This window comes from Gallinula chloropus (assembly GCF_964237585.1).
Source record: "Gallinula chloropus genome assembly, chromosome: 1".
Lineage (NCBI taxonomy): Eukaryota > Metazoa > Chordata > Aves > Gruiformes > Rallidae > Gallinula > Gallinula chloropus.
Window position 1 is genome coordinate 28,017,496 of NC_140085.1, and position 21,871 is coordinate 28,039,366.

The window sequence follows — 21,871 nt, forward strand, 5'->3', positions numbered from 1 at the left end:
CTAAGAGAAATATTTGCTGTCTGGATTGTCTCCTCTGCCTTGATCTCCTCAGAGCTGGGGCAAAGACAAGTATAACCAGTTCTGTGACAGGTTCTTGCAGCCATCAGCTCTTAAGAAAAGAGAATAATATTAAGCCATTGTAATTGAATCAGAAGGATTTTAAGAAACCATTCAGAGGAGTAATAAAATGTGCCTGATCACTTTTTAGACTGTATATTTATCATGGAGACATGTTATTGTACATAAATGATGAATTTCTGCTTAATTAGAACTATATCATTTTCATAGTTCCCAATAATATGAAAAGACCCACTTGTTAAAAAAAAGGTTACCAAAACCAAACCTCTTTAGTCTTTGATCCCAGTTAACCAGTAAACTATGATAGAAAGAGAAGTCCTGCAGCAGTGGTGCATGTTTACAAGCATTTATGCTTTGTGCTGCTGAATGCCACTCTTCCCAGTACCTTATGAAAGTATTCTGTAATGTAGTTTATTGCTTCTGTGGTATTCCTTCCCTCAAATGTTCATCTGTGTTTTCAAATGACATGGGATTTGCTCTTTAGCATTAGGTGGGAGAGGAGCTTCTCATTCGGCTCTGCAAAGAGCAAGTCACTTCCCAAGAGGCACAAGAGGCACAAAGTGAGGTGCTTGGGAATGTTACAGTTAAAGAAAAACAAGCAGGTCTGTTGACTTTAGTGATTGCAAGAAGGAGACAGAAGCATCTGTTCTGTCTAAATACCACAAGTGCTGGTGTCCGTTCCTGGATTTGGTCCAAAACATTGGTCTAATGTCATCTAGGAAAGCTAGACCAGAGCCAACCCTTATAAATCTCAAGTGATACCATAAATCCACATCCTGTCCTTCTCTTTTGTCTTACATATGGCAATATGAGTTAGAAATCAGATTCATACTGTCATTGTCCTTATGCAAGCCCAATTTTATGTTAGAGATTTGCATACAGATGTACCGTCACTCAAAATGTGTTTGTTCTAAGTTATGGAAGGTATGTCTGGTGTAGGAGTGCTTCATGTAGCAGCCAGTAAGGGTTGAAGTACCTGGATTTGCACACGTTAGTAACTTTGCAGCATTTTCACAACCTGGTTGCCTGACATCCTTGTACTTCATTATCACAGTCATTAGTTCCTTTGTTACTGCAGAACAAAGGAAGATAAATATGTTGCTATGACAACAATGAAGCATCTTAATAATTAACAGACCAATTAGCTGTCTTGGTGAAATGCTGTGACTCAGAACAGATTCTAGGCGCTATGTAATTAGGACTTTGGCTTACTAGCGCAAAAGCACGGCTGGTTCCTAGGGGGAACAACCATACAGCTGCACTGTTTTACTTGGTGATATCTCACCACAATAACTATGTTTGTTAGAGGACGTTACATGCATAAAGTTTGAAAATTTGGAAGAAGGTTGGCACCTTAGGGATAATAGATTTGGGGGTTTATTCTGCTTTTACAAGAATTAACCTGTAACTTTTCATCGATGCAAAAGAAGTCAATGAAAAGAGAACTTGTTGGGTATCCATCGTGACTCAAACTGTGAATGCCATGCAGTCAGCTTCACTGCTCCCTCTGCATTGGCAGTTTTCTGCACTGCTTGTCTCTGGCAGGGTTTGAACATGATCCTCTGGGAAACATGCTGTAGCACAGTGTGAGGAGCACTCAGGAAGGCACACCTGCACAGGTTTCATGAGCACAGACAGAAGTAGCAGTGACACAGGTCTTCCTGGACTTCATTATGAGGCAGAGATACTGGAGAGCTGATGCCTGAATTGCTGCGTGCCCAAACTTTTATTGGCACTACATTTTGGGTGGAGGCCAGTTCCTTCCCTGTGTTGAGCACACCTATGAGGCTAGACTTCTCAGAGGACAAAGGTACAATGACAGCCCTGAAAACTGCTGAGGGCAATATTGTACTTTTATGAACTAGCTTTAGGGCCTTTTGATTTCACAAGCCATTCCAATGTAGACAGTGTATAGCATGGATTTAGTGAGTTTTATCATTTAAGAGAAAAGAAAACAAAATGTAGACTTCCTTGTGAGAGGGGTGTGTTTTTCATCTAAACTTGAGAAAACACCTGGATTTTTTTGAGCTACACCAAATCCAGACCATGAAGTTCTCCCTCTCCTATTCTTGTGTTGCAACAGGACTGCTCTGTGCACCTACCAGTACTGAAACAGCCAAAAGGGGAAATGTTCTTGTCTATTATTTAGTGGCTGCTGATTATCCTCTTTTATCTACACTCAGCTGAACTGCCGTAGTTTTGTGCTTCATGCCTTCTGCAACCACTTCATTCTACAGCAAAAGTACAAATAATATCTATGAAACGAGTTCTGGTTGCTTCCAAATGGACAATGTGCATTTCTGATTTAAAGAAAGAAACACACAGCTGTGACACCTCTTGTTTTCAGAACACAACACCACAGGGAAACCAAGCAGTAAGGAACGGCTGCATTTGGCATTAATAAGCAATTGATTGCAAAAAACCCAGAAGAAATTCTGACAATTAAATTGTTTTTTAATGGCTACTAAGTGTGCTCACAGGAGGAGGTATTGAGCTTTTCCAGTACAGATTATTGGGGTAGTGAAGTACTAAATAAATGTGAAAACATCCAAAAAATAAACTGGACACTGTGGTCATAATGACATCTGATGATGATTAATTCCATGAAGCTTTTTGACCATTTTTTTTTATATTACTGTAAGGCTGTGTGGCATACTGGAGCTTTGATTTTACTCTTAGTAGGAAAGGCACAAATTTCCACTGATGCTTTTTGAGTCAAGATAAGCCCATAAATACATATGCTTATGCAACCCTGTGTTCAGAATTATAAGGATTTAAACATATTGTTTCTTGGTAGGAGTACAGGAATCGACTTTCTAATTATGCCTCATAGAAGAGTATGAGAAGGGGAAAAACCCAATCACAAAAGAAGGTTGACCAAGACTTCGAAGTGTATTGCAGCCAAAACAAAAGCTTCCCAGTAGAGTTGGAGAAGGCAGCCTGCATCTCAGTGTAGCAAATACCAGCATACATAAAATGTTGTAGGATAGTAAAGTGCTATGCTGAAGACCTCCAGACATAGCTCTGGTTGCCCTTTTCAGGCACCTTTCACAGTGATCAGTGTGAAACTTGGTAAATATTTAATTGGAAAACCACTGAGGAATGCCTCCAAAACTCAGGAAGTACTGATGACAATTCTGCAAGTGATTTTTTTTGTCTGCCTGACTCTACTTTGCTCAGGCCCTAGCACAGTGGGATCAAGCAGTGTTGGAACTGTCAGCTTGTTCTGTGAATGAACCTGAATTCAGCTTCAGCTGCATAGCCTGAATACAAGGTTATACATTCATGTATTTCCAGGACACCGGCTGTCTCTTGCACCAAGAAGTTCATTCTGAATTATCGTTTCATCTCAAGGATGTTTTAACACTTGCAAAACTTTCTGGTTGGTTGGTTTTTTTTTGGGGGGGGGGGATTATTTTAAAGAGAGGAACCCTTACTAATTTGGCTTTGTCTGTTTTCTACTTAATAACAGCCAGGCCTTTTCCCATAGATAACCATGGCTTGTTTTGTGTGTGTGTGTGTATTTGTGCAGGCACAATTCTTTCAGGCGACACTTGCCACGGCAGATGCAGGTGTCCAGTGTTGATTTTAACATGGGGATAGATCCGATTTTACAAAGGGGAGAGACAACGACCAGCATTGGGAGAATAAAACCAGAACTCTACAAACAGAAGTCTGTGGATTCTGATGGGCAACAGGAAGATGTGAAAACATGTGGAAAACTTAACTTCACTCTCCGGTATGATTATGAGAATGACCTTCTGGCTGTCACAATTGTCAAAGCCTTAGATCTGCCTGCTAAAGACTTCACGGGAACATCCGACCCCTACGTTAAGATTTATCTGCTTCCAGATAGGAAAAAGAAGTTTCAGACACGAGTTCACAGAAAGACATTAAATCCTGTCTTTGATGAAACCTTTCAGTTTCCTGTAGCCTATGATCAACTCAGCAACAGGAAATTGCATTTCAGTGTTTATGATTTTGACAGATTTTCTAGACATGACATGATTGGGGAAGTTATTCTTGATAACCTTTTTGAAGTCTCAGATCTCTCCAGGGAAGCCAATGTATGGAAAGACATCCACTGTGCCACCACAGTAAGTAACGTGTTCCAAAAGCATTAACGTGATATTTTCGTTTCTCTTTTATAGTTTGTGGCAGAGCATCCTGTTTATCAGTGGAGTCTGGAAGGAAAAAAAAAAAAAAGTTGTCAATATTTTCCTTCAAGCATAGAGAACACTTAGGGAGCTATAAAATTTAATTACTAAAAAAATCTTCTGGGAACACACCACCACCCTTATGGCTCACTGTGCAAATAGAAATTAGGTTTATTAATTAAATAGTACATCACAAAAGTTGCTGCTTAACAAGAACAATTAACATTTTTTCTGTTAGCAAAATACCCTGTCCTTCAAATGATCATCTATTAAGGAACTGCTCTTGTTAGCAGATTTTCATGTGCTTAGGGTCCCCGGTAGATGTATATGCTTTGCTTCTGGTTACTAGCAAATCTCAAGAGGCACAAGCAAGTAGACTTAGGAAATAGGAATTATCTGTTTAATGTTGCAAGCAAGAAAAGGAGGCTTGTGCATGGATGACAGGCTACCAGCAGGAAAATCTCCAGTTTGCAAACATTGTCCTTATTAACCTTGAAATCCAAACTCATCTTACTTGGCTGAAATTTGAGAGGAAAAAACAAATTAAATAGTGAGGTGTGGTGTGGTTGGGGTTCTTTTTGTTTGTTTTGCTTTGTTGTTGTTGTTTTTTAACATAGAAGTTTTCCCATCCCTTGTTGTGTAGTGATACCCAAACCATCCCTGGTTTTGAGGATGGGCTGGATTTCCACAGCAGGGATGAACATGGACACAGCAGTACTAGACACTGCTTCAGTGACAGAAGCTTCATACCATCCCTTCAATGGAGCTGGAGACTTCCCATGCCTCTTTTCCCAAACGTTTTCATGTGTTTGTACCTGCTAGGCAGGGACATCTAGGTCTGCATGACAAGGAGGACAGAGGGGACTGGTATTTCCTCACCAGTTTGAGCATGAGCACTGTGTTTCCTAAGAAAAGATAAGGGAGTGGAGCATAGTGGAGACAGTTTTCAAATATGAGTTCACAAAATCAGCTATTTATTTTAACTGTTGGGATGCCACTGATGGATTAAGTGACTGCACTTCCCTCATTACAGAGAAGTATTCATTTGTTAATATAAAATAGTTAACAAAGTCTGATGGTTAACGCGACACTGATTTAGCAAGATTCATTGACAAGGTACATTCGGTTATTTACTGCACAGAGAACAGGGTCAGACAGAGCTTACCAGGGCGACCCTTCCGTTGAGTCATAAGGTTCAGAAAGGACCCCCTTGCATGCTAAACTCCTTCTCAGACAGGAATCTTGGAACAGCTGGATCCAAACTTAGTCCCAGAGTTGGTCAACGGTTTACATCTAAAGGATTTTATTTATATATATGTATATATATATATATGCAATCAAGTCTCTATATCACTTAGCAAAGAATCTTAGTTTCATGGTTCACTTACTGAGTATCAGTGTGATAAGGATTCTCTCATTCTTGAGGAGTAACCTTGAGAGATTTTCCTGCTCAAGGGGAGTTCCTGGTGTGCAGCCTGCTGCTGTGCAGGAGAGCTCAATGGGCTCTCAGGCTGTGCACTCTTCATGGAGTAAGGTAATTGACTTATATTTTCATAGCTGATGTGTATTCAGTAGTTGGATGCTTAGTTAACCTTTGGCTGTAGTGGTGTTATCTGCTTCCTCCGCATTCAACTCAAAAGTTGAATGAGCCATTTCGATGCCACACCTATTTGTGGCTTTAAGGAGAAGGGAGGAGGGAGCATACAATCACATGGGACTACCTAAGTGGTCTGAACGGCCTCTGGCACACCTCCAGAAAACTCTATCCCTGTGCACTTAGCTTGCTCAAGCTCAAATTTCAGGTAAATGTAAGAACCATGTTCTCAAGCTTAAAACTGAATCTGTGTTTAAGGGCTTGGTGTTACAGCCCAGTAACAGTTTTTAAAAATTTCCTCTAGCTTTGGTATTTTCTTTAATAATGCTTTATTTTTGCAACAGACGTGTGTGAGAGACTTTTAGCTGATAACTAGAATGGTTTCAGCACATTAGAATCTCTGTACTGTTCATCACTGGTTTTGAGCAGATTGAAGTGCCACACCAAATGATGCAGTTGGGAGAGATACTAACATACATCTGGATGAAAATAGTTGCTACTCTTGGCGCTGAATTCTGATTCAAGTTTCTTCCTCACTAAGGGCTGGTACATGTAGTTATAAAGCTTAGTTCTGCTGGTATTTTACTATGTGTGAAGTTCAAGAGAAAGCATGAAGTTTGGGATTTCAGCCTTCCACCTAGTATATTTACAACATTTCATGTGTGTGAATATGTCGACAATAAACACATGCAAATGAAATATCTTTGGTATTGGGTGACTGCATCAGCTTTCACAGATGCAGCATTAAGCTTTTAACAGCCTTATGCTATTCTGAGAAAAGTTTGTAAGAAATTGATCAATTGAATTTATTTTCCTGGCAAAATGAAACCTTCCTATAAGATGTCCTGTTACTATATGTGCAGTGTGCTGCCTTGGTGTTTTATTTCAGCTGTTTCATGTAGATTAAAACTGGTTAGTAATAAAGGTTTCTAGTTCTGCCATTTCAGAAACTGTAAGATAAGGGAGCCAATCCTGCACAGGAATAAACAGTTAACGAAGGGGGAATTATATGGTGGTCTTACCCACCAGACCTAAAGTTTATGAAAGTCACTAACAAACAAATAACTAAATAATTATTGCTAGAGTCAGTTGGACTTGTATTAAGTCTTAAAAAAATAATAACAATAAAAAAGATATCAAGATGGTTCTACAGTTAGTGAAAAATAGCTGTACTCCAGGCAAGCATATTTTGGTGTTTATAAAGAATCTTTAGAAAACAATCTGTCTGTCTCAGTGGGAAGGTCCTCACTCAGCAGAGCGTAGGAAGCAGGGTACCGTTATGCAGATATATTTCTCTCATGCTTTTTCAGTCTTCGACTTTGCACTGTTTTCTTGCATGCCCTGTGGAGTTTTTCAGCCTTTTGTTCAGACATGCTTCCTAGACCCAGTGATTTACTCATTCAGCTTGTTAAATGGTAGAGGCAGGTAGAAGTGATGGATGAAAGGATTGGTCCAAAACACAGCAGAAGTAGCCATCCCTCAGCTGGAGTCTTTCATATCTCTTCTATAGTCGAAAGTTTTCTATTTGGAATGCAGAGTGAGAGTAAAACAATAATTTCCTATTACCTCCCTAGAAAGAACCTGGTTTTGTGACACAAGTTGCTGCAGTCTGAGAGTTGACTGTGTGCTAGACAGATTTACCAAGGAAATGAACCACAATTTCTCAGTGAAGGATGTTACCGCAGCAGATGGGGAGATTCTCTGCTCTGCCAAGACTCTCTGTCAGTAGTTAAACATCATTTTGAAAATGTTAGCTTGCACTTCCATAAAGTGAGGGGAGGAGGGGACGGGTGGGACAGGAAATACACAGGCCAGAGAAACTCAGACTGGATGGTTGCAGAGTCCTTTTGGCCATAAAACCAATGACTCTGTGGGAATCCAAGGTTGCAGTACTTTTTTCTTTGCTTGTTATAGTAATTTGAAACTACTTTATAGAGGTGCAGGATTGGCCGCCCCACTTGCTTGTTTTTATTCTTATGATTTTCAATCGTTGATATTTATTCATCTTTTGTAGCTTGTGTTTTGTTCCTTTTAATTTTTCATTCGCATCATTGTTTCTCTGTGTTATGTTGAAAATCTGCAGCTATTGTGTAAGATCTAGTATATACCTCTTGTAAGTGCTAGTGTTTGCATTTCTTAATGTTATATTATCAAGGTAAATTTAGTATAAATCATTCATGGAAAAGAAATATCCTAGGTATCTGATGATCTTAATATGCCCAAATTTATTGACTTTTCAATAAATAAACCTTCATTTACTTCTGTTTGTTTGATTAATTAATGAAAAACTCGAGGCAGTTTTAGACCACCTGTGAAGGTTGTTCAATACATTGGAATACTGTAATTCTTAATACACTTTAGGAAGTTAATTCATAACATCAGGGGTGAACAAGTAATATAAAATTATTTGTTTAGTCAACGTATCTAGCTTCTGTTTTCGTGAAGTGCTTGTGTGTTGCATACATTTCTGAGCCTTGTTACCATTAAAATGTACGGCATCCTTTAAAAAAATAACAAACCCAAAACTCATTTATTGGAATTGCTAACAAATACTTCAGTGCAAATATTTAGCATTGTAAAATTGTTTAGGCAAAAATACCCCGCCTCTTGTGATCTAACACGTGCTGGGTGTAAAAGTTTATTAACTTCCTATTATACTTTTTTAAATGATTGATTGCTTTGGAAATCTCTGCCTCTAACATCATTGCCTAAATAAATTGGCAAGTGACTGTCAGAAATGTTTTCTTTCCAAAGTTATTCTATGAACTCTGTTAATGTAACCAATTATAAGAAATTATGCAATTGGGGAAAAAAAAATGGGCTCAGAATTTATATGAAAGCCATTTCCAGCACAGTGGTAGTGCTTGGGAATGTTAGTTGTGGAGTTGTCATATATTTGAAACCACTTGGATTATCTCATGTAGACGGATGGAACTTGATTATTACTTAGTTGTCGAACACCAGGCATTTCATTTTTGCAGTTTTCTTGTTTGTGAAGTGGGATATAAAAGAAGGTTTGTAAGGACAAAGACTTCATGTCGTGTACTTGATGTGTGATTGCTGTTTCTAAAGCACTTGGAATAGCATTGCTGGAGAAGATATAAGTGCTTAAACGCCTTTTTTAATAAACAGGACAGTAAAATTTGTCACAGTAGACCTATCTCAAACCCTTTCCAGAGTAGGATGTCACCCAGGTAATTCTGCTAGCTGTTGGCTTCTGTTATGGAGAGAGATGCTTCTGGCTTCCTGATCAAACAAGAATAAACCCCACCTTTACCATTCACCCAGAGCAATTGTAGGTGGTGTTTTTTGCTTAGCTTTCTTCATAGTTCTCTATTATGTAAGTGGATAAAAATTGGCACATTGGACCTTACTCTGAGTAAGGAAACAGTGGCACGGAGCTGACAAAGATTTGTCTTGAGATAGTCAGACTTTGAGGGCACATTATAAGGATTGTCCTATTGCTTAGTGTTCAAAGAGCAGCCCTAACAGGAAATGTTTATTACTGGCAATATAGGGGACTATGCTCTACAAGTAGCCGTCCTCATTAGAATGGACTTAGACTGTTGTAGTGTCCAGAAATGTTCATAAAAGCTTTAACACAATGTTAAACACATGCAAAAGAGTAAAGGCTTGTCAGTATAGGAACATTTATCATCTCTATAATGGGAATAACCCCTTTAAAGCCAAGAATACCTGGCATTTGCCATATCTAACCAGGATACACATGATGTCCTGCGGCTGTGTACATGAGCAAATACCCTGGGTTTACAGGAAATGTGTAGATATTTTTCATTTAGGTTTGGGATTGCTTTAGTTCTGGGTGATAACTAGAAAAGATTATGGAAAAAGCGTGGATTTCTGCTTTTCTAGAGGCAACCTGCTACTTTTAATCTACCTTTAAAGTGAGAAATATTAGATGAATATGGTTTCCTCGAGGGAAGTCAGTATCTTCACACCCAGGTGGTACAATGATGGCTATGACAGGGCACACAGCATAACTTACCTGCAGTGCCCTCAGTACTCTTTGAGTTTCTCACTGCAAATCATCTCTTTACATTGTTGCTTCAGAAGAGCATCTTTGTGTTGGAAGACACATATATTTTGTTTCGTTCACCTGCTGGTGGATGCCACAGTTAGTTCACAGAAGTATCTCTGTTCTCAGCTGTTCTGAAGCAGGAATGGTTTTTCTTTCTCCTGGTAAGATGAAACTACCCCACTGGTGCACAAGACCAATGGTTGTGTACAGAGGGAGTGACAAAAGAAGCACCCAGGAGGCTTTCTGGGGTGCTATTGAGAACATTCAGACTGCTTGACCCAGCGTGCATCTCCTCTCTTATCAATCAGGACTGCAATCAGCAGCTACGCTTACCCACAGCAATCAGCATGTCAGGCTAAAACAAGCATTAGGCCTCCACAATGCAGTCGTTACAGTCATTATGAAGTCATACTTCCCCACATACTTCTATACAGAGGCAAGAACAAACACAGACCTCATTTATTCATTTCCCAAGACAACAGCTCAATCAATAAGCAGTGCTGGGAGGAAGAAAAAGAGCTGGGTTTGATATGCAAAGAACAACAGGAGAGGAAAATAAATATTAGCTGTGGGTACAAGGTTTCCAAAGTAAAATCCGCTTGAGATGTGCCAGAATTACCTCTCCAGTTTGAGCTTCATGTAACTTTTGACAATTTCTGTGATAGCATAAGTGCCATGAAATTCTAAATGTATAGATGAGAAAACAGACAGAGTGGTAAATTCCTCTACTGCGCTTTCCTGTAACTCTTTCACTCTTAATCTATATCTCAAAACCATAAATGCCTTCATACATTCTTAACTAACACTCTGAGGGAACAGGTTTCTCACTTTCTTCCATCCGACCCCCAACATTCATCATTTTGTTTTGTTTTATACCTGATTCTTAATGCTTGAGGTCAGTAATTTTTTTTTATTGGAAAACAGGAACATATATATAGGTATAGATCTACAAAAACTGTTTCTAAACAGAACAAGAAAAAGAGAAAGAAATCTGTCCTTTGGGGGAATTATCTTCCTGGGTATTCAAGTAATCCAAAAGTCTAATTCTGCTGATGTATTTTTTAATTTGCATACTATACAGAAAATGGGTTTTCAGTGTGACTGAAGGAAGCAGCTAAAAATCTAGAAATGCAAATTCCTGAATACTGCCTTTGATAGATAGAAAAGTATTATTACTTAGTACAGATACTTACTCAAAATAGGGCAGGAAAATTAAGAGAAAAAATTTGCAAACCTGTTGCTTAGGTATCAAGGACAATATAAATTCATGGCACCCTTTGTATTTTCATTATGCTATTCTCAGAATCAGTCTTTAAATCATCTTTTAAATTACAATTAATAGGAAAATAGTTCTGGATATTTAAATTGAGATTAAGAATTAAAATGTTGAATTGCTGTGGATTATGATAACCTGAATGATAATGAAAGTAGCAACAAAGATTATTTTAAGGAATTCCATTTGTAAGGCAGTATTAATTGTAGAATGTTTGTTTATTTTAACCATGGAGATTAATGGCGCTCTAGTAACAATAAAAGTATATAAATGTTTTAGTTCCAGTAACATTTACATAGCTTATTGTAAGAATCCATTGTGAGATGTTTGTTTAAGACTTTGCATTGCAAAAGTTCATAAAGGAAGGTTAAAGAAACAACCATCAGTTGAAAAAAGGCCTAGAGTTCATTTCTGATAAAAAAAAAAGCAAAAATGACATCTTATTTCACATATCGTCTCTATAAACTTTTCAATCCTGCAGGCATAAATCAGTCAACATCTTGGAATATAGGAGAGTGATTATACAAATTCTTACACTGCCAGTAAATATTTTTTCCCATTCAGTTTAGGATTATAAATGAGAAGATTACAATTATGTGAGAAGACACTACCCTGAACATGGAAAGGTCTCTGCCTAACTTCCTCACTGAAATTGTGGAGGTTCCTAGCTAAAAATTCTCTCTTCAATTGAATTTAAAGGAAACAACTGGGAAAAATAAAAGTAGTAAAAAACCAGCAAAGCTTTCTCCAGCAGCAGTGGTTCTAAACCCTTCAGCAGACTAATCAGTGCTGCCCTTGTACAAGAGCTTCTTGTCACATCCCTCCAGGTTATCCACATTGTGCTTAGGGAGCCTAGCCTCTATAAACATGCTGCTACTTCTTCCACAGGTCTAAGTGGGAAAATAAGAGTGCTGGTGTCCACTGGATAACAAAAAATGAATAGAATAAGGACCATCTTTTCCTCTGACTTTGTCAACCCCTGGACTGTGATTTCCCAAGAGCCTGTAAAGCAGGGGATGAGGACAGATCCTTGGTATCCTAATGGAAAAATGATTAGCACATCCATTGAGGTGTGGTTACTTATGTAGGATGAGAATTACACTATTTCAAGAACCTGTATGCTGCAAGTAGCTAAAAACCCCCAGGTTTTTATCTGAATAGCTGACATATGCATTTGAGGTTGCTGTTATCTTTGTTTTATTTTGTTCCTGCATTGCTGTACCAAAAAATGGATTGGATAGTGAGGTAAACTGGGAGCCATAAAAACAACTGAAGCGGGTGCAGCACTTACCACCGTTCCAGTTCCTTAGTTCTGTATGATGGCTTGTGTACACAGAAGGGAAGTAAATGAAGAAGAGATACGCAGTACAACAAAATTCCTCCTTTTGCATCAGTGCAGCTGTTCTCAGTGCTGGTTTCTCTGTACCCATTATTGGAAGTTGCGGGGGGGGGGAGTCATTATGAGCAATTGCAAAGCTAGCTTTTAATTGAAATCTAAGTTTAATTCAAGAAAAACCCAAAATAGGCCTAGGAAAGAGGTAAAATTTCATGAGAGTTGCCTAAGTAATGTGCAATTCCAGATGAATATGTGAAACCTGTAATACAATCTGAAGCATAGTTAAAATTTTGCATGAATTGCAACCACCGGGTCCAGGCTTGTGTCTTCTGAGTCATGTTTTGTGTGAAGTGAACTGTAATGGAGACATGATTGTCGAGGACAGTCTGTGCTTTGGTTTCCTTAGATTTCCTTATACTGAAGGGTTCCTGTCACATGAGTTGTGTGAACTTGATTATAAAGTGAGATAAATACAAATTTTCAAGAGCAGTGGGATTCTGAAGTAATTTAAATCCTATTTTTAAATCTCAGTTATAATCAATAGTACTTAAGGATCCAGAGCATTTAAAAATATTACATATGATAGTCAGTGTGGTAGACAAATAAGGCTAGGAGTGGTTTAAATGCTGAGCCTTACTTACTTATCTAGGTCTGAACTTGTGTTTTCAGCTCCAAATTCATGAACCTGTAGGGCTTAAATTAACACAAAAATATGTGTGTATGGCGGGGTGGGGGCTGGAGAGGTGGGGCAGAGAATGGTGATGCTACAGCTATTTTACCCAATACCCAGTCTCTGACACTGTCATTTATATATGCATAATTTTAATTTTAATCTTCCAAAAGAACTTTTAAAAGTTTTTAAATCTTGGGCTTCACCCAAATTCAAAAAAATACTTATTTCAATGATGCATTTTAATATCTTAATCCCCAGTTGCCCTATCAGTTCTAGAGCCCCTAACAAATTGTACTTAATTCACCCAAGTATGAAGAAAGACTCCCAATCTTGTCAGGTACTCAGAGTAGATGCTGAGTGAAAGTACTAGGATTTTTTATTCCTTGCTAACCAAAAAGACACTGTCTACCAAACAGCAGATGCCATAACCAGGACCAAACAAAATGAAAAAGAAAATCATCCAGATTGTCTCAAAGGATTCTGAAAGGACTTGCATTTGAACTTGATGTGAGAACCATGTGAACTCTAGTCTGTGGTGGCGATCCAGGACAGCCAGTTCTCTCCACCAAGAGAGTTAATTAATGACTGCAGACTAGTGCAGGGTAACTACTAATTCTATTTCTCCACCTTCGATCTTACAGTGCATGACTCATAAATGTCTTCTATATAGACAAGAGTGTTTATTTGAAATAATGTCTATTGTAGTCTATTGTAGAATTTATTTATTGAAACAGTACATAGAGGAACATGAGTGTTTTTCCACTAAATGAATATCAGATATTCCAGGGCAGCACAAGCCACATTTTTTTCCAGTTATAGGTCACAGGTGTCAGAAAATGCTTGTGTAATGAATGGAATAATAGGGAGTCTTTTCCCAATTCTAGAACCATCCCTTACCACTTCAAAGTGGTAGTGTCAGTAGACAAGTTACAGAGCTCTGGTAACTTGAGTGCATCTGCCCTTTGGATAGTCTGCTGTGCTAAACAAAAAATGTTCCCCTTATTTGCTGTCCAAGCATTTCTTTTTGAATTAAGGCATGCTGCTTTTTAATTTCATGGTCAAATCTTCGGGTTTGAATGCAGGTGATTTTCCAAGCTGTTTTTCAGTATAACTTCAGTATGTGATGTTCAGAAAGGAAAGAAAAAAGACCGAGCAGAAGTCTCAAATGATTGTCATTTTTGTTAAGCACTGAGGATTTCTCTGCTCTTCAGAAAAGTAGGGTAGAGTAACCACCATACGTAGTTCTGCAAGTATTTTGAGCAATGTTTCTTCTGAAATATTAAAGTCATGGGAAATAGTCCTGTCTGTATTCTTGCTTATCATTTGAGCTCGCCCAAACCTTTGAGTGTCTATCCAATTTTTCTTCTAAAAGAAATAGTAGAATACTCAAGTTCATACTCCCATCTTGCAAAAATGGCTTTTTCTCTGTTCACCTACACATGTAATCTCTGTGAGGAAGGAAGAATTAGACCCATTTATGAGCTGCCCACTGTGTTTTTTGATCGAAATCATCTTCATCACCTCCTTCAACATAGACCTTAAATGTTGAAGCACTGGGTGTGAGAGAACCTTTTCTTTTTCAAACAGAAGAGTGAGGTCTCTCTCACATATGGATATGAGAAACAACGATCAGACTTGGAATTCAGAAAGTAGTGCCAGCAACAGAAGCTATGCTTAAAAAAGATTTTGGGTATGACAAAAACTGCAGAGAACACTAGGCATTTTTACAAATTATCCAAAATAATTACACTTCAAGTTTTATTTATATTTTCTGAAATAGAAAACTGAGATCATTAATGTACTCTGTGGCACAAAATTCTGTGCCCTCTGTTGCAAAGTAAGGGGATGGGCTAAGGAGGTGTCAAATAGCTGGATTTTTTCTATGTGGACTGAATGTGCTAAATCATTTTGAAATCCTGAGAAATCTGAAATCCTGACAAGCGTGAAATTTGCCCACAGTGCATGTTCACATACTTGTCAATCTGTTAATTCTCAGAACAGATTCCCAGCAAAATGACTGAACATGTGAATTGACCAACCCACACAAAAGTCAATATTTTATTAACAGTGCAACAGAAAATTTAAAGCTGTCCTGAAACTATGTTCTTTGATCTAGAGTGTGAGACACAGGGAAAAAAAAACCAAACCACCAACAAAAGCCCTGAAGCAGGTGATTAAGTCCATCTTTACTTGAGAAGGATCTGAAATATCTATTTCAATTTAGACACAGCGTTAACCCGAAGGGAGTCAATAAAACTATTCATATAAGCCGCTGAAAAATGTGAACAAGAAGCCCCAGTCTGTCTTGTAACTATAAGCAATGTATTTGTCATCCACACAGCAACCATTATTTTCCTAGATATCATTTTAAAATACATCATGCTTGCCTTCTGATGCTAGAGCAGCTGTGCCATAACTCCAGCGGTTCTCAAACAAATTTGTGTTCTTGAAGTAGCTGGAGGTTTAACAGATAAAATATTGAAGCTGGGATATTAAAAATAAGCTTTTCTAGTAGTATTCAAAGAAAGTCCTTTAGCAGGCATGAGAATGGCTGCATTACAGAAGTGACTTGCTTACATGCTCTTTACAAGCTCATACTTAAAAACCTGGAGTTGTTCTTAATATGCAATTTTCATTGGCCTTTTTGGGGGGCGCTTTAAAAATCATAGATGTACAGGAATTACAAATTTAGAACACAAGATCTCAACAACTAAACATTTATGGAATAAGGAAAGTTGTGCAACTGTGAAGAAAGTAAAAGTAAGAATTGATGGAACCTCTCTTAGATTCCATTTACACTGGTGTGTGGCAATGTCATGAATTCACAACATGTTGAGTTCAACAGGCATGAATTCACAGCACGTTGACTCAACATAGAAACTGTCTCTTTTACGAGGATTATGAAGATGGACCTTACCCGTATTTCAGAGCATATTATCCTCCAAAAAGTCACCCTTAGGGCAGGAAAGGTATAGGAGCTACTCCTTTTCTTTGCCTTTCCCTAGAACAGAACACCACCTCAAAGAACAGGGGGACCAATAAAGACAGCAACTTCTACAAACACTTTCATCTTTTTAAAGCACTTAGTGTAAAATTTTTATACGCATACCTGTGTGTGGAAATAAATGTCCTACAGAAATTCCAGCAGTTAAAAGGTGTGTAAATGTGTGATCTAAATGTTCCACAGTATTTCTTTCTGAAAGGAGGATAAAGTCTGAGTCTTTTCAACATCAAAACTTGATGTGCTACATTCAGCACCTTTTCATTTGTGTGATTCAACATGTGCATATCAGGAATACTGAAAGTTTTGGCTCTGATTTTGTTTTAATTTCTCAGTGTAGTAATTCTAGATCCTGTCACTAAAATATTGTATTGTACTGTTGGTACTCTTTCCCTATTTTATAGAAATAATTTCTGAAAATTGTTTGTGACCTCTTCAAAAGCATCTGAGCCCGCAAAAGAAGTCTCTTAAAAACAAAATTAAATTTTTGCATGATCTGAACTGAGTTGTTGGAAATATGGTCAGGTTTCTAATAGTTTCTTTTCTTTTTCAGGAAAGCATAGATTTGGGTGAAATAATGTTTTCCCTCTGTTATTTGCCTACTGCTGGAAGAATGACATTAACAGTCATCAAATGTCGGAATCTCAAAGCAATGGACATAACCGGTGCATCAGGTGAATCTACTTCTGTTTAAAATAACAAGGCAGAGTCCATTCAAGAAGGGGATAAATAGGAATTCCTTGGGGTTTGTGTCTGTAGTGCAGTTCTGAAATGGAAGTAGCAGGAGAATGGGTACAGGCCCGGTTCAAACCTCCTGGCTGTCTCCACTCCGGAAGTCAGTATGTCTGTTCAGAATGTCTGTACCTTTCCTTGGCACTGACAGCATAGCGAAAGCAGTCTTTGCCAGGGTCAGTTCAATCTTTGGAATATTTTATCAGTCGAATTCTTACCAAAGACAAATAAAAATGTTGCCCCTGTGCTACATATTTGAATGACATTAAGTCTAAATTTCCACAACTGACATTCTCTTACTCAGATCCGTATGTCAAAGTGTCACTGATGTGTGAGGGTCGAAGACTGAAAAAGCGGAAAACGACCACAAAGAAGAACACGCTCAATCCCGTTTATAATGAGGCCATCATCTTTGATATCCCTCCAGAGAATGTAGACCAGGTCAGCCTCTCCATTGCAGTGATGGATTACGATCGGTAAGCACAGGTTGCTTTCTGAACATTAATCTTCAATGAGAGGTTACCTGGTCATTGCAAGGAAATGCTCTCTACCTCCCTGAACTTTCAAGTGGGTTCTGTGTCACAAAAGATAAAGCCTTTGGGTCTTTTTTTTTCTGAAGAGGTTTAAAGCTTCCATGCCTTTTAGAGCACAGGACATTTTATCTGCATCATAAGTAGCCATGATGAGGAAGAAACATGGCTCAGACATCTTATGGGCCACTGCTACCATTGGCATACATTTCTGTCCCCATCTGGTGACTGGGCTGTTTTAAAGCTTTATGAATCAGGTATGTCCTGGTTTAAAAAAGACCTTCAGACCTTTAATTTCTATTTAAGTTCCAGGTATTTAAAATCAAAGAAAAATCTTGATGACTAAAAAATAATTAGATGCTAATCACTGCATTGAATTAAGTAGTAATTATTCAGTTGACTCGATAAAGAAGCTTTGTAACCTTTGGGTTCAGCACTCACTGATAACACATCTGAGCCTCAATTATCTATGTCCTCACCGAGAACTGACAGGAAGAGACTCCTGTTTAGAGCAGCTCAACGGCTGCTGGTTAAACTAGACAGTGACTGACAGAACCATGTCTGAGCCAAGTCTGCTTCATTCAAGTGCTATTAGTAATGAGCTCCTGAGACCGCAGGGCAAAAAACCAGCGAAAGTCCAGTTCAGTAGAGGAAACCAGATTATTGTTCATTACCATTAGATTTCCAATAGTCCCAACTTCTATCAGGAAGACTTTCCCTGTTGGATGTGAAAGGGGCACTGCAGTGCCATTAGGGGAAGAAGAGCACAGCAGTTTGCACACTTCCAGCTCTTTCCAGCTGCTCCTTTCAAAGCTATTGCTAACAGGAAGTTAAGAAATGTTATTCTGAGGTACACAGAGGTCAGGTATAGAAAACTACTTTCTGAAGTCTCTCAGCAACTCTATGGCACACTGCTAGGAGTATGAAACATTAAGGTTATACCCATTGCTTTCACACTTTTGGCTGAAGTTCCAATGACCACAAGAGTCAGGCTTGGGAAATGGATTGTGAAATAACATCTGAAGCATTTGCAGCTGGAAATGTACTCTCCACCATTTTCCTTGACCTTCCTCTCCTACAAAATTTAATTGTATTTTCCTTCTGGATCACTTGGTGTGTTGTGGTCCTTTTCTATCCTTGTGCTGTTTGGGTTGTAACCTATTAATGGCAAAGGTTATGTCTTCATTGCTATTTTTACAGCTATTAGAAGCACTCTGGTAGTGGCTGGAGGTTTTTGATGCTACGATTACAGAACTTAGTATTACTATACTCCCACTGCAACTAATATCTGTAATAAATAGTGTGAAAACTTTGGGCATGTGTTCTGGGCTGCACTAAACCAGTAAACTGAATTATACATCAGATGTTATTAAAACTATTTTTATTAAAAAAACCTTCTGTCTCTGCAATTCTCAGAGTAGGGCACAATGAGGTCATTGGGGTATGTCGGACAGGAATCGATGCTGAAGGGCTTGGAAGAGATCATTGGAATGAAATGTTGGCTTACCCACGTAAACCAATAACTCACTGGCATCCACTAGTGGAGGTAAGAAGTAGCAGAATTCTCTCTTCAGTATATCGAATGTTTTTGTCTCTCTCACACTTACATGTTTCTGAGAATTGTGAAAATGAGCACAGCATGTATGGAGCAGCTCCAAGATACTTAGAACAACCTAATCTAATTGCATGGGTTTATTGATTGCCTAAATGCACCACTTCAAGTTTCTATGATGTGCCAACTGCATTATATCATTAAACAATTAAGACAGTTGAAATTTCTAGAGATTATGATAAGAAGCTTACATCCACTTAGAAAAAATCATTTGCAAGTAATTCAAAAGCAATTATTTCTTATTCAAAAAAAATTAGCGTGAAAGTTTTGTTGCTGAAATGTTAATATGAAACTGGCCTGCTAAGTTGAGGCAATATACCAGCAGCTATTTCCAGAGTTACTCAGATGCTTATTGGAAGCTTACTGAAATGCATGTGTGATTACAGAATCATAAAGTCATAGAATCATAAAATCTTTAAGGTTAGAAAAGACCACTAAGATCATGAAGTCCAAGCAGCTGTCCAGTACCACCATGTCAACTAAACCATGTCCTGGAATACCACATCTACGTATTTTTTTAACACCTCTAGGGATAGTGTGACTCCATCACACCTCTGGGCAGGCTCTTCCAATGCCTGACCACTCTTTCAGTGGAGAATTTTTTTCCTAATATCCAATCTAAACCTCATCTGGCACAATCTGAGACAACTTCCTCTTGTCCTATCACTAGTTCCTTGGGAAGAAGTAACCAACCCCCACCTGGCTACAACCTCCTCTCAGGTAGTTGTAGAGAGTGATACGGTCTCCTCCTATCAGCCTCCTTTTCTCCAGGCTGCACAACCCCCAGTACCCTCAGCTGCTCCTCATAAGACTCCCCATATATATATATATATAAATATATATATAAATATATATACATATACGGGTTCCAGGGCTTGGACTTCCTCTTCAACTTGCTGTGGATACATCTTACTCTTTTTCTCTATACAAAATGCTCACAGCTTTTAGTTCAGAAAAAATTACATTGAAGCATCAAGAAGCAGCAGACCCTGCTGTGGGAAACAGAGGACACACTGTTTAGCCCTCCCCAAACCCAATCTCTGTAGAATATGAGTTGTTACCTGAGGCATAACAGGACATTTGTTTTCCCCACTGTGTAGCACATGGCTGCACAGCGTCTCCAGTGGCTGTTGGTAAAAGTCCAACAGCAAGATTTCAGTAAAACACCTAAAGTGTGAAGGCAGAGAAACTGAGTCAGTGCAGCAGAGAGGCCTCTTTTCAGAATTCCTGGCTTTCCCTGCATTATGTACCACCCCTGACTGCACTTTTAAGGAGCTCACTTTAGGAGATTTCTTTTAGTTATTAGTTCTGCCGAAGACTTAGATCTGGACAGGAACTAGATGTGATTTGGGTTCTTCTTTGAGGGAGTTTCTCACTTTCTGAAATGAGTGTCTGGATATGATGGCATTTGTAAAACTGACATTTTTCTTGCAGTTACCTGGCCGAGCAACCAGTTTCGATAGCCAGGGATCTTGTTCATCACCGAAACCACCGCTTACACCCTAAGGAACAAGAGTGGATTCATCATGTTCAGTGTCCAAAGCTCCCTTGTAACTCACATCTACATAAATAGAAGGTTTGGCTTCTGCAGATGAACTGTATCTGTATTTTTTTATTAAAATACATTTTTCTGAGTCTTATATTACAGTTTATAATAATTTCTTAATGTTTGAATCAAGTTGAATTGAGCCAAATATAACCTCCCTCATATAAATCCATTCACCTGGTTTCTCACTGGCATATATCCAGTGTCATATCCAAGCAGTATTTTGATATGACCAATAACTTTGATAGGCAAATCAGAAAAAAATACCCTCCACAATTCAAAACCACTGCAGCTTGTAATGCCTAATTCTCTTGAGGGAAAGCAAATAGTAATATATAGCTCTTGTTGTAATCTTCTAAATTGCACTAAAATCCTATATGACTTCTCAAGATAACCTTGAACTGAATGTTGCATGAAAAATACCCAACTGATGTCATGTTTTGAGTGTCTGGAACGTCAGTTCATTCCTTGGGCAGGGAGGAAGGGCTGATCAAAAGCCCACTGGAGCCAATGAGAAGGACCATACTGGCTTCACTGGGTTTTAGTTCTGCCTTTATGGAACAGAATTCCAACTGGATCTATGCAGTTATAATCTTCCAGCAATCAAGATACCCACTGCACCTACAAGAACTTGTTAGCCTGTCCAGGCACATGTAGCAAGGCAATTGGCTGTGCTCAGTGGCTGTTTCCCTTCAGCTACCCACCAGCTGAAGAAGAGCTAGCGCGGATATCTCTGCATGGCACTGAACAGCACACATACAGGTATCATTGTGGAAAGCAAAGGTGTCTGCAAGGAACTGTGTGGAAATTTACATGGCTCCACAGGGATATAGTTGTCTGCTGATGAGGTACATCCAGGCCCTTTGAAACAGTCCATTTGTTGCTGCCCTTAATGCAGTCCTTATTCGGTCTTCATGCAGGTCAAACTAGGTGAGAAAATGGTCTGATGTAAAATAATTTATTTAATCTATTGTAGTTATTCAAAAAATTGACCAAAAATGCAGTAACACAGAAAATTTTTCTGATTCTTGATTTAGTGTGACAGTATTAGATTTCTTTGAAGTTACTTTGACTGATAGCTCACGTGGAGCAGTGTCTGGTCCCTGTCTGGCTGCGCCTAGAATTATATGTCAAATATGAATTTGAGATGTGTTTTGTATCAATATATGATGAGAGAAATTTAAATGTAACAGTTTTATAAACTAGTAAACTCATTTATTAGAATACACAGTGACAGAAGTACAAAAAATAGTGTTGGCTGAAGTGAGCTGCTTTAAAAACTGGAAGAGAAATATATATT

At 38.5% G+C, this 21,871-nt stretch overlaps 1 protein-coding gene across 2 annotated transcripts in view; it reads left to right on the forward strand.

The window, feature by feature from the left end:
• The window catches only part of SYT10 (synaptotagmin 10), a gene marked incomplete at both ends in the record, with an annotated part of 38,236 nt that extends 17,705 nt beyond the window's left edge, over positions 1-20,531 (forward strand). For both annotated transcript variants that reach the window (XM_084268239.1, XM_084268240.1), the window contains 5 exons: positions 3,611-4,175; positions 16,705-16,825; positions 17,188-17,359; positions 18,830-18,959; positions 20,460-20,531. In XM_084268239.1, coding sequence (XP_084124365.1) covers positions 3,611-4,175; positions 16,705-16,825; positions 17,188-17,359; positions 18,830-18,959; positions 20,460-20,531 — 1,060 coding nt within the window. The remainder of the gene's footprint in view (positions 1-3,610; positions 4,176-16,704; positions 16,826-17,187; positions 17,360-18,829; positions 18,960-20,459) is intronic.
• Positions 20,532-21,871: the final 1,340 nt, after the last annotated feature.